At 41.9% G+C, this 12,394-nt stretch overlaps 1 protein-coding gene across 4 annotated transcripts in view; it reads left to right on the forward strand.

Annotated features, from left to right (window-relative positions):
* LOC143022366 (transducin-like enhancer protein 4) overlaps nt 1-12,394 on the forward strand; it is a 67,723-nt gene that overhangs the window by 33,586 nt on the left and 21,743 nt on the right. For all 4 annotated transcript variants that reach the window (XM_076180545.1, XM_076180531.1, XM_076180523.1 and 1 more), the window contains 3 exons: nt 9,033-9,121; nt 9,309-9,680; nt 9,882-10,131. In XM_076180545.1, coding sequence (XP_076036660.1) covers nt 9,033-9,121; nt 9,309-9,680; nt 9,882-10,131 — 711 coding nt within the window. The remainder of the gene's footprint in view (nt 1-9,032; nt 9,122-9,308; nt 9,681-9,881; nt 10,132-12,394) is intronic.

The following is a 12,394-nucleotide window of genomic DNA, read 5'->3' on the forward strand; positions in this document are numbered from 1 at the left end:
ACCTGAAAACAGCAATCATAATTTTTTTTCTTTTGACTTCTCAAAATTGGCAGTCAGTCTTTTTAGTCTCTCCACATATGGTCTATCTCTAAGGTTGGAAACCAGTTTGGTTGCTGTCCTTTGTATTCTCTCAATCTTGCTTATATCATTCACTCTGTGTGGGAACTGTACCACTGACACATGTACTAGTCTTGGATGGATCAGGGTTTCAATGAGTTTTTTCCTTCATATCCCCATCCTATATGGGGAAAAGCTACTCTATATGAAAAACCACTTTAATTTTCTGTATCAGTCTGTATGTCTCTCTTACAATCTTGCTGATATATGTCAGGTGACAAGTTGTCTTTTATCACCATTCGCAAATCATTCTCCTCCTTTGCTTTTGTAATGGATTCACTTTCTAAGGAATAGTTTAATGATGGTCTTTTGCATTGCTATTTTTTTTTTTCCCCTATTCTTGGCTCCATGCAAAAATAGTGTCTAGATCTTTTTGCAATAATCTACAACCCTTGTTTTTCACTCTTTTCATGATTTTGCATCATCTGCAAACTTGTTGGCATAGCTTGTACCTTCCATGTCACTGACATAGAAACATTGGTGCAAGCACTGAACCTTGTGGAACTCCACCGGGTACTCCTCTCCGTCGTGACATCTTATCCGTTAGTATCATCCTCATGTATCTTCCCTTCAAAAAATCTTTCATCCATTTGAGTAGTTTGTCTCTTAGTCCTCCAATATGCTCCAGTTTCAACATAAGTTGGTTGTAAGGTACTTTGTCAAAAGCCTTTTCTAGGTCAAGGTACACTCAGCCCACCCACCCCGTTTGTGCAATACATCAATCACTCCCAGGTAAAACCTTAACAAGTTTAACATACATGACCTTCCAGATCTGAAGCCAAACAGACTTCTAGAGTGTTAATTTCTTCAAAATATTTGGTCCATCAATCTTTCACATGATTTTACTATTGCACTGGTCAGTGATCCCTGTCTTTAATTCAAAGTGTCTTTTACTGCCTTTGTGAATTAGTATTACATCATCCTAGTCTGTGTCGTCATTATAACTGTTGATTGCATGGATGCAGAACCTTTCACGGCTTCACAAATCCTTTCTTTACCCTTCAGAATTCTAGACACAGTAGAATGTGATAGCTTCAGATCACATTGACTTTCTATCCTCCTTTGTACTGCTTAATCACCATAATTTTTGTGTTGAGATCAATGGCCTTTCTTTCCCTCTTGGGAGGTTCAGGAGTTAACAAAGACAATATCCTCTTGGTAGACATCTTGGGGTCGGGGGTCAAGAAAAAATTAAGACACAAGACCCAAATGGACACAAAGGAAGTATGCTGTACTGATGAGCAACTTGTTAACACTGAGCTTGGGTGTATGAGTGTGGGAATGCTAGTGCTGCTAGGAGCTGGGGTGAAAACTGTCATACACCCAGCTGCCAGCTGGACAATACTCACACTGCCAGACACGAAGTACTCGTGGCTAGGAATGATGGTTGTAAAGTCAATCATTTGTAAGTCCCATATGTCGTAAGTTCATCACAACCTGCGTGTATATGTATATATATATATATATATGCAGGTATTCAACCATTCATGTGTGTTCTAGTAACGCTTTTTCTCTTTAGCATGCCATGTAATACTAGATGAAGTGACAGAAGTCTGCTGAGGCTACATTTTGTATGACCAATATAGGACAAAATGCTAAACTCAGTTCCTGTATATATAGCAGTATTCATAAACCATATTGATCTTAGACATTGTCCAAGGCCTATCATACAAGTTGTTCTTTTTTAGTAGAAAGTAAATGCTGGACTCATCATAGAACAGGGTTTATTCCAGGATTCGTCTTGAGGGATATACATAGGCATACAAAGGAAATCATTATATATCGGCATGTGTGCCGCCATGGGAAAGGTCTCGCAGGCGGCCATTACAAACATCCAAATTGTACAAAGTGCGGATTCCGTAGAATATGACATAATGCAAGTAACAATATGAATATTCATAGTTAACACAGTAGCACTCCTGAGCAAATAAATAATTTAAATGCCCAGACTAAAGTGGCCTTGCCTGTACTCAAAAATTTCAGAGCTTCTTGCACCTCACCTTTCTTATTTCTCCATTTTCCTCTCCCATCACTGTCATTTTGTAAGTGTCTCCCACTACTGCCACCAATCCCTCCCTATCCTCGACATTCAATTTCACATTACCTTAAAAAGAACTTGGGGCAGTCTCCAGTCTCTTGGTCAAATTTGAGGTCACCAACAACTGCATTAGCACCATGAATCAGGGAATTCTCCTTGGACTGCTAGAATTGTGGGGTTTCAGGAAAGTGATCCACACATGGAGAAATCAAGTACAGTGTCTCTACACTTGGCCAGTATGTGTCACAGTCAAGGATAACATAAACAAGGGCTTTGTTGGCTCTTCAAATGATGATCTTGTCGTTCTCACAGAGTTGTTGGGCAGCTTCGCATAATCAGGGGGTGAGGAGACTAAGTGTTTGGTGATGACAAGTTTTCATTCTGCCTGTAGGCAGTTTTTATAATTTCTCTAGTGCAGTCCTGTCTGATGCACAAGTAGAATTTTTTAACTTAGGAATCAGTTGCCATATCCCCTCCCCCCCTGAGTTCAGTCTTTTAAACAAAACTATTCACATTGCATTATTGTGCAAAAACCTGTGCAAACTAAAATGGGAAGGCAAGATCTCCATCATCCCTACACCATGACTGATTGTTGGTGTTATACTGTCGGTACAGTGTAGGCAGGGTTGCATCGGCTGACAGAAGAGGGTCACTTGGCAAGATGGTTATCAAAGACCTTAAAGATATTTTCATCAGACCATATCACCTTCTCCCACAGCTGTGGTTTCAGGTTTTTATATTTCTTAGCAAAATTAGGCATTTCTTTCTCATAGCATCAGTGGGAAGGGGCTTCTTGGCAGTGGTGCAACTGGGGAGCTTCAGGTCTTTTTGAAGTTGATGTTGTATGGTGCAAACTACAAAGGTTTCTAGCAGCTTGTGTTTAGATTTATTTAGCTGTGAAGCTGTCAAACAAGGGATCCTGGTCATAGGCCAGTATCACTGACAGATAGTCAATTTGGCTTCAGATCTGAAAGTTTTTGGCAAAAGGTAAGGATGTTTTTTGGGCTTTCATGGGTTTAGATAAACCTTATGACAGGTAGACAGGAAGGTACTGTAGGTATATGGCATTGGGGGAAAGCTATTATAGACAGTCAAAAGTTTGTGTATTAGCAATAGAGCTTGTATTAGGACTGGGTATGGTGAGAGGGAATGGTTTGAGGTGGAGATGGGGGCTTCACCAGGGTTATGTTGCCATGGTTGTTGAATTTGTACATGGATGGGGTGGTAGAGGAGGTAAGTGAAAAGATGATGGACAGGGGGGTTAGAGATGGCTAGAGAATGGATGGAAGTGTAAGGTGAGCCAGTTGTTTGCTGATGACATTGTACCCGTGGCAGGGTTAGAGAAGGGTCTGTGGCAGTTATGAAAGGAGGTAAATGTTCTTGGGAGTAATAAGAATTGTAATAAGAACTAGATATCAGGGAATGGATGCAAAGAGATTATACAAAGGGATGATTGTGCCTACGACACTATTGGGTGGAGCTTTGGAATTTAAGAGAGGCAGAAAGGAAAAGTTTAAATGTAAAAGTAAGATGGATGGGATGAAAGGAAATTTGAGCATAAAGAAAATATCTGTTGAGCATGGAAGGGAGAAGGCAGGGGGACGGGTGTGAAGGGAGGTTGTGTATAAACAATAATTTGATGTATTGTAAAGGTTTTTCTGTGTAAATGAAGCAGCTGGCTCAGATGTGGATGTGCTCTCTTGCTGCATTGCTTCTGACAAATGGGTGATAGATGGGAGTGGAGTGGGTGGGGAGGTTGCATGCCTTGGCTTTCTACCTCTCTTGTAAGGGGAAAGGGGCCTTGGTAGATAGATATTGATAGATGTTATGTGTCTACATGGATCTACTGTTTAGGTGAGAGTTTAAATGTTGTTGTCTTGCCAATGTATGTGTGAGATCCACACTCCTTCCTGTTGCATTGGTATTAGTAGACCACATAGCTAAATATGCTTTGCAAGGTGAGTGGTTTGTCATTTTGATGATTTCTTTTAATGATTCTTTTTATAAAGGAAGAATCAATCTGTCAATTGTCACTTTGAGTTTCACACAGTGGCTGGCAACAGTCCTCAGAACCTTCCACAGATCTTTATGGGAAGAAGCTTTGGATATATATTGTATCTGTGGACTGTTTCTCTGTCACTTGCTGAAGGTGGTAGGAAGAGGAAAGAAGTTGCTGGTTTTCAGCTCCATGTGTGGAAAAGTGTAGTAAATACAGGTAAAGTTAATAGAGAGGTCGTAGGCCTAGTACAGAGATTGAGTATCCTTATGCCTGCATATCCTAGTAGAGGTGAGGGGGTTAGCAGGTTTTGAAAATGTGCAACTTTGCTGTCCATCTTTTAGGACCACCACATACAAGTACCTGTCATTGAACCCTTATAAATGACTGACAGACGTATAGAAAGATAAAGAATATTGTAGTGGGTGTCAGTTGAAAGAAAATTCCAGACTGTAAATGACATCACTCCCTCAGTGCATCATAATAAATGCAGGTTAAACATATTCTTGTGGATTATTGTCTCTCCAAGTAGAGAATACAGAACCAAGCATAGTTTTTGCTGGTTACAGGAGATGATTTTTGCTAGAATATGTATTTGGTCATGCCAGATAACCATTAAATAAGCCACATAAAAATCATTAGCGAATTGTTGGCATATAAATGTTTTGGGCAATATACCAAGAAGGAAGAAATATAGCTGAAACTCTAAATGAACGAAGAGTATTCAGGATTGATCTTAAATTATATGGATGAGGTGTTAATTGTAAATGTATCATTGAAGGGCAGTCAAAAGCTTTCACGTAAGTTGTAGAGTGTGTGTTAGGGTTAGAAATGGTGAGAGTGGTTTGAAGTGAAGGTGGGGCTCCACCAAAGGTGTGTTATGTCACCATGGCTGTTCATTGTGTACATGGATGGGGTGGTACAGGTAGATGCAAGGGTGATGTGCAGAGAATTGGAAAATAAAAGGAATGAAAATTTTTGACAGAACAACAAGTGGATGGGTAAGTGCAAAACATAAAGTACTGATTTCAAGTCATGATGCAAAGATCCCCTTTGGTGTGGAAGTACATTGTGGCCATTGGAAGATATATATATACTTGTATATGTATGTATGTATATTTTTAAATCCAAAGACAAGCTCAATTACAGTTCATATCCAAAATATCTGCATATGTTTAAATTAAACTTTCCATTATACTAGACTCTATATATATATATATATATATATTTTTTTTTTTTTTTTTTTTTTTTTTTTTTTTTTTTCTCGTAGTGACCAAATGGGTATCAAAACTACATTTTTGTGTCCAGAAATCTAGTGAAAAGTTTTTTAGAAGCTACAAACAACTTTGTTTTTCATTTACATTAACTGTTTCTGAGGAACTACGCAATATTGACCGCATGTATACTTGTATGTAAATTTGCACCTCATAACATAAGTCATTTAGAGAGGATATGTTGTCTGGGGATTGTTGTTGTTGTCGTTCCCTAGACTGTCTGTCCAAGCAGTTGGGTATTGTTAGTGTGGGTGGTTGCATCTGGGGTAGTTTGAATCTGTGGCTGGACCTATTCTGTGATGGTACGATCTTGATGCTGGTAGGTGTTCAATAGAGGTGGTTTTGGTGCATCCTGTTATTATTCACTGTGCATTATTATTTAAAGTTTGTAAATTGTTTGCGTTCATCTTTTGGATTGTTGGAAGCCATGCTGTGCAGGCATAGTTAAGTCTGGTTCTTATTGTGAAATATAGCATGGCTACAGTATCAGGTTTGAATTTATGTATTTCTTCAATAATTTTTCTGTTTTTGATGGTTTTTACCACTATAAGTTTATCCAAATATTTTGTTGGTTAGTTTTCTCAATTTTCTTTCTATCATTAATTTGATTTGTGATGTTTTTATTCAATTGCTTTAGAAGTTCTTTCTCTTGTTAGGTTTTATTGTTTCTTAGTTATTCCTTTTTTCTTTAAGTAGGCTATCTCTTGTGTGTAGTTGGGATTGAATTTTTACTGTAGCCTCTGGTAGTGTATTCTTTACTTGCCTTTGGATGGTAGTTACTATTTTGTTTAATGCTTTATCCAAGGATTATTGGTCTATATCAATGTATTTTCAGGGTGACCAGACGAGTATTATATGGGATCATCCCGTATTTAAAGCATTTGTCCTGCATCCCGTATTGACCCTCCCCAGGACGTATCTTGTCCTATATTTTCAAGATTTTAAACACTGCATGAAAATTTGAGAACATTTTACATTTTATTGGTATATAAATTTGAAAGCAACAATATCTTAATGAAATTTTATATATATGTTGCTACTTGAAACAAAATATACAATGGACATGCCCCTTTAAAGCAAATGAAAAAAAAAAATGTACAGGTCAATGAAGCAGTCCTGGAGCTGTGAGCTTGTTTTGTGTGCTTCACATAGCCGGTACATGTTGTCCATATACCTCTCCAATTAAGGTGTCCCGTATTCCACTTTTCAAAATCTGGTCACCGTGTTAGCTCTTTATATCTTTGTAGTATATCCTGTGCCAGTTTACTTTTTGGTACGTATTTTATCAATATTCTCTTGATTGTTGGCTTTAATTTCTCTTCCAAATCTATGGTGACATCTATTGGGGAGTGATCAGATGATATATCTTGAATGGCAATGTAAGTTGAGTTTGTAGGGAGGGTGAACACATTTTTATGTTAGGGGATGTTGGTTCTTGATTGTATTGGAGAGGTTGTATAGTGGGGTTTTTGCTGGAGTTAATTATGTTTAAGTTGGGAGTGGTTGAAGAATTGTGTGGCCTCTTTGATCCGCTGTTTGTGTTGTAAGCAGATTGATGTGCGTTCACATCACATGCCAGTATGTGGTTTGTTATTCTGCGGTTGGAGTTGCGGGATAAAACCTTGTGGAGTTAATGTGGTTGGTAGGATATGTGTGATAACATTGGTTTAGATTTCATAAGATGAACATTATTTTCAGTGCCACCACCACAAATGTCTATCTCAATATGAACTCAGACAAATTTCCATATTACTTTCGCTTCTGGATGTTATATTTCTTGCTTTGTAACATGCATTAAGTTTTTCAGTATTTTTCTCATTTTAATGGAAGACAGAGACTAACATTATTTCTTATCAGTTTCTGACATAAAAACAAGCTCTGGGCTCAGATGCCTATGGTGGCAAATGTAATGTTATACCAAGTCATTTATTAATCTGGAAATATAAAACCACTGGCTTGAACATCACTAATTAGGAAGGAATAGTTGATAACACATCTCAGAAAAGCAAGCAGTTGAATTTATATTTAGATGAAGAAATTTGAAGTCACCCCTAAATTTTAATAAAATTTGATAAAAAAAAATCACCTATTTTAGTAAATGTTAATAATGTTATTCTTGAACTACAAGAATAACCTGAATTAACACGATCTTTGACGTAAGCATTGTCATTGAAATGATACTAGAACCAAATCGGGTGCACATTTTTTCCTTTTTCCGTCCCTATTTGGTATCTATCGTGCACGGAAGGGGGAAGGGCAGAGGTCAGCGGGATATGAACTTTACTCATTTCTCGTAGAAAAATATGCACACGTTTCCCACGAACAAAATCACGCCCACATGCACAAACATTTACACATGCTTTTTCTTCAAATAAAATTAAATTCCTTTCAGACTTTCTCTTATACTACATATCATTTCAGTTTACCTCTCATCAATTTTTCCGTGTTTCTACCTTTCTCTACAACTATGTCTCCGACCAATTTTTCTTCTTGGTTAATACAGATACAAGCCGCGATCATTTCATTTTTCTACAGACTTCCCGCGCAAGCTGGTGGTTCGTTGTAGGTAGTCCTCTCAGACAAGCGTGATCGAATATATTTTTCCTATAGCCATAACAAATTTCCACACCAGAGGGACCTTTGCATCATGACTGAAGTTAAAAATCACTTAACTCACCCACCAGACTGCCGCAAAGGGACGGAAAACAGCCGTGATATGGCGAGGAGTGGTAATTCACGTATGACAAATAACCAGTGAGTTGGATAGTAGTGTTAGCACAGACTACTTTGAACGGTAATTAACTAGGTTTGGTATGACTGCCTGTATATAAACTGATTGGATTCGAGAGACAGTTACAAGCTAATGATGCACGTGGACAAAGGTTTATAATTGTACAGACAGGTAAGTGCCTGATCATTTTTAGATTAAATCCTTTCGTTATCATTCGCAAGCTCCATTACCGTGGGAAATAATTCTTAAATGGTTAATATTTTTTTTCAGAATTCTTTAAATACATTATTTTCTCTCTTCTTCCTGAACCTCTCTCTCTCTCTCTCTCTCTCTAACACATCCTTCTTTCCGCCTCTCCCCTTCTTCCTAGCTCTCTCTCTCTCTAACACACATCCTTCTTTCCGCCTCTCCCCTTCTTCCTACCTCTTTCTCTCTCTCTCTCTCTCTCTCTCCTCTCTCTCTCCTCTCTCTCTCTCTCTCTTTTTCTCTAACACACACATCCTTCTTCCCGCCTCTTTCCTCTTCTTCCTCCCTCTCTCTCCTCTCTTTCTCTCTCTCTCGCTCCCTTCTTCCCGCCTCTCTTTCTCTCTCTCTCTCTCTCTCTCTCTCTCTCTCTCTCTCTCTCTCTCTTTCTTTCTCTAACACACACACATCCTTCTTCCCGCCTCTTTCCTCTTCTTCATCCCTCTCTCTCTCCTCTCATTCTCTCTCGCTCCCTTCTTCCCGCCTCTCTTTCTCTCTCTCTCGCTCGCTCTCTTCTTCCCGTCTCTGGTGCGCGCAGAGGTTAAACTGTCACCACCCATTTTGTTCCCGTTCGCGTAGTGCGAAAGTTTTTCATTTACGCACGATCCTGAAGGTCGACGTTTTCTGTTTCAGGGTTCGGTGAGCCCGGCGGTGAACGGCACTTCTTCCCCGAGAGAGAACGGCGTGGCCAAGAAGAGCCCTCCTCTTGGTCCCCCAATCAGGTCAGTTCCCCCCCCCCCCGGCCGTCCTCCCATCTCTGCCTCCAGATTAGATGAATTTTGAATTATTGACTCTGTAAAGGACTGGAATGCCGATAGCAGAAACTACTCGATTGAAAGCTGTAGGATTTTTTTTTTTTTTTTTTTTTTTTTTTTTTGACGCCGTTTCTCTCTTTTTTCCTCCTGGCAGCCCCCGCAGTTCCGGTAGCTCCTCTTCCACGCCGCAAGCCCGCAAGGACGAGAAGCCCGCCACACCGAACTCCAAGACTCCCACGCCAACATCCTCAGGTTCGAGCAGTATGAAGCCCGTTGGCAAGGCGGCGCCGCTACCGGGAGTGGGAGCGTATCCACCGGGCTACCCGCTACCAGACGCCGCCAACGCTGCTGCCGCCGCCGCCGCCGCTGCTGTCGCCGCGGGGGCCGCCGGCGCGCCGTACCTCCCTCCCGCGCCTGGTGCCGGGTTCCCTCGACCTCCGGCGCATCCAGCAGGGGCGCCCCCTCCAACCTCCCTGGACATGCACGTGCGGGCTCCGTCCCTTCACGCGCTGCAGGGGGGCAAGCCGTGAGTATGGCAGGAAACTCAACCTCCGCCCATATGATGATGATGTGATGATGATGATGATGATGATGATGTGATGAAATGATGATGATGTGATGATGATGATGATGTGATCCTTGCACTACAAAACTTTGCGCCACACCACCCTACCACCACCTGTGCACCAGATGGAGCCCTACCCGTCTCTTCTCTTCTCCCCGTCAGTGCGTACAGCTTCCACGTGTCCGGTGACGGTCAGCTGGCGCCCGTGCCCTTCCCCCCGGACGCGCTGCTGGGTCCGGGCATTCCCCGCCACGCCCGCCAGATCAACACGCTGCACCACGGCGAGGTGGTGTGCGCCGTGACCATCAGCAACCCGACCAAGTACGTGTACACGGGAGGCAAAGGCTGCGTCAAGGTGTGGGACATCAGTCAGCCCGGGTCCAAGAGCCCCGTCTCGCAACTCGACTGCCTCGTAAGTATTCCGACTTTCGTTTAGTGTGTACGGTAGATGTTAACCCCCCCTGGCATGTAGTAAAGCGTTCTGAACAAACTATGGGCTATGGATTACCAAGTCTTTTTAGCGTTCTGAACAAACTATGGGCTACGGATTACCAAGAAAAGACTAACCCCGTTTAGTGTGTACAGTAGATGTTACCCCCCTGGCATGTAGTAAAGCGTTCTGAACAAACTATGGGCTATGGATTACCAAGAAAAGATTAACCCCACATGCGGGATCGATGTTTGTGGGAGGGAGAGAGAAGTCTGTAGGAAAATGATATGATAGTTGTGTATAATAGGTGGGGGGTGGGGTTAATGCCATTGAGTGCTTTTTATGGATATTATTAGAGCTTGTGTCTTGGCTCAGGGGGGGCCACGTCTTCATGGGGAGGGAAGTGATTGGATGTCCTACGTCGCTGACAAAATTTCCTTGATTGTGTTTAGCTGGAGGGCCAGTTTGAGCTATTTCTTTCTTTGTTTATATATTTATTTTTTTATTAAAGTGATTTGAGATGTAATTATCGTCAGAAATGCATTGTTTCTAACTATCGAACAATTTCAAGACACGCCCAACTACATCAGTTTTTTATCAGGGAAAAAATGGAGTTACAAATAATTGACCTAACTGAAGCAAAACCCAAGGTTTATCGTCGCGACAATACCCCCTCTCAGGAGGCTAGGACGGTGCCCCCTACGGAGGACTTTGTAGCGTGGAATTTAATTAACCATGTCCTTGGTCCAACTCGCTGGTGGGAAAGGTTCGAACTGCCGTCACCTCGACCTCCGCCGCAAGTAGCGACGCTCTAACCCAGAGGTATCTGGACAAGGGGCGTCGACGTCCTCGTCCTCGTTTTCTTCGTTTCCACGAGGAGCGCGTGGGTGGTGGTGGGTTTGCGGTCTACAACGTAGCGGTCTCGGCGACCTGAATCGGGAAATTGTAAATTTCCTCTCCCTCGAGCTCCTTGAATGGGAAATAGTGTATTTCCGACAGGGATAAGGCCTCAAAATAACCAAATCCCCATAGAAAAAACAAAGGGAAAACGAAAGTCTGGGGAGTGGATAAATGTGTGAGGCAGAAACTGCTGCGCGGCGAATCTGCGACGACCTTGAGGAAAGGGACCCGTCCAGTGGATTCTCGGCATTGGTCTTCACGAATCACTCGAGCTTGTCAGATTTAATTTCTTTTGTTTGTAAATGACCTGGCATCTCATGGAAACCCCACGTCGCGAACACGGCACAGATATGCCATCAAGCGCAAGAAGAATTCACAACCGAGAGCTGACACCTTTACGTTGGTGGAAAGGCTTGGATATTTTTTTGTCTACTGGAGCTGTGTCAAGTAAGAGGGGCGAATCTCTGCAGGATCATCCATATAGAAGAATGAGGTGAAGATCGTCCCGCATACACTCAGTTGCAGGATCCGCTCCAAACTGACGCCACTGGTGGCGAATTGGGATCATGTACCACTTCCATACGGTGCCGCCTACGTAGGCGGCATGAGGAGCAAGTGGGTACTCGCTGATGCCGAAGTCGCCATCTTGATTATATTTATTGTAGTCGTACCTACGTAATTTTCATTCTCTCTAAACTGGCTTCATCAGTTTTCTATGGTTATCAAAATACACGGGTGAAAGAGAACGGACAATTGAGCCCTGACTTTATTTTTTATAATGCGATTATTATGACGCAACATCGCACGTCGGGCAGCTAATGCTGACAGACGTGCGATGTGCCCCGGAGGGAAGAGGTTAAACATAGAGGTGTCTACTGGATTTATTGAATAAGATGACACCAAAGATGTGTTTCACCAGAAATAGGGTGACGGCGAGATGGGATTGTATTGTAACAAGCAATGTTACCATGGACGTGCCTCTTGGATCATCGTCGCCCAAAGGTTCGTCCGCATAACACACAATGTGGGAGACCCCTCAGAAGACAAGACTGGAGAGTTTGAAGGAAGAACTCGAGAATTTCAACTGCGATATCGTAGGTCCGAATGGAAGAAGAAGAAAAACTGATTAAATGAGATATCTGGTAACACAGTGAAATTCAGTACTGTTTCACATCAAGGATAATTCACATTCGTGCACCAACTTTATAAATCAGACGATGAAATGGCCCATTTATGGTGATGTAAGTCAGGCAACCAGTCTAGGAAAAAAATACATGTTACACGCACTCGCCGCACGCACGTGCATGTAATGAAATAGATGTGGCCCAGAGTGCGTCCTAACCGC

The sequence above is a fragment of the Oratosquilla oratoria genome, chromosome 3 (assembly GCF_046742065.1).
Source record: "Oratosquilla oratoria isolate Oo_2021 chromosome 3, ASM4674206v1, whole genome shotgun sequence".
In the NCBI taxonomy this organism is placed as follows: domain Eukaryota; kingdom Metazoa; phylum Arthropoda; class Malacostraca; order Stomatopoda; family Squillidae; genus Oratosquilla; species Oratosquilla oratoria.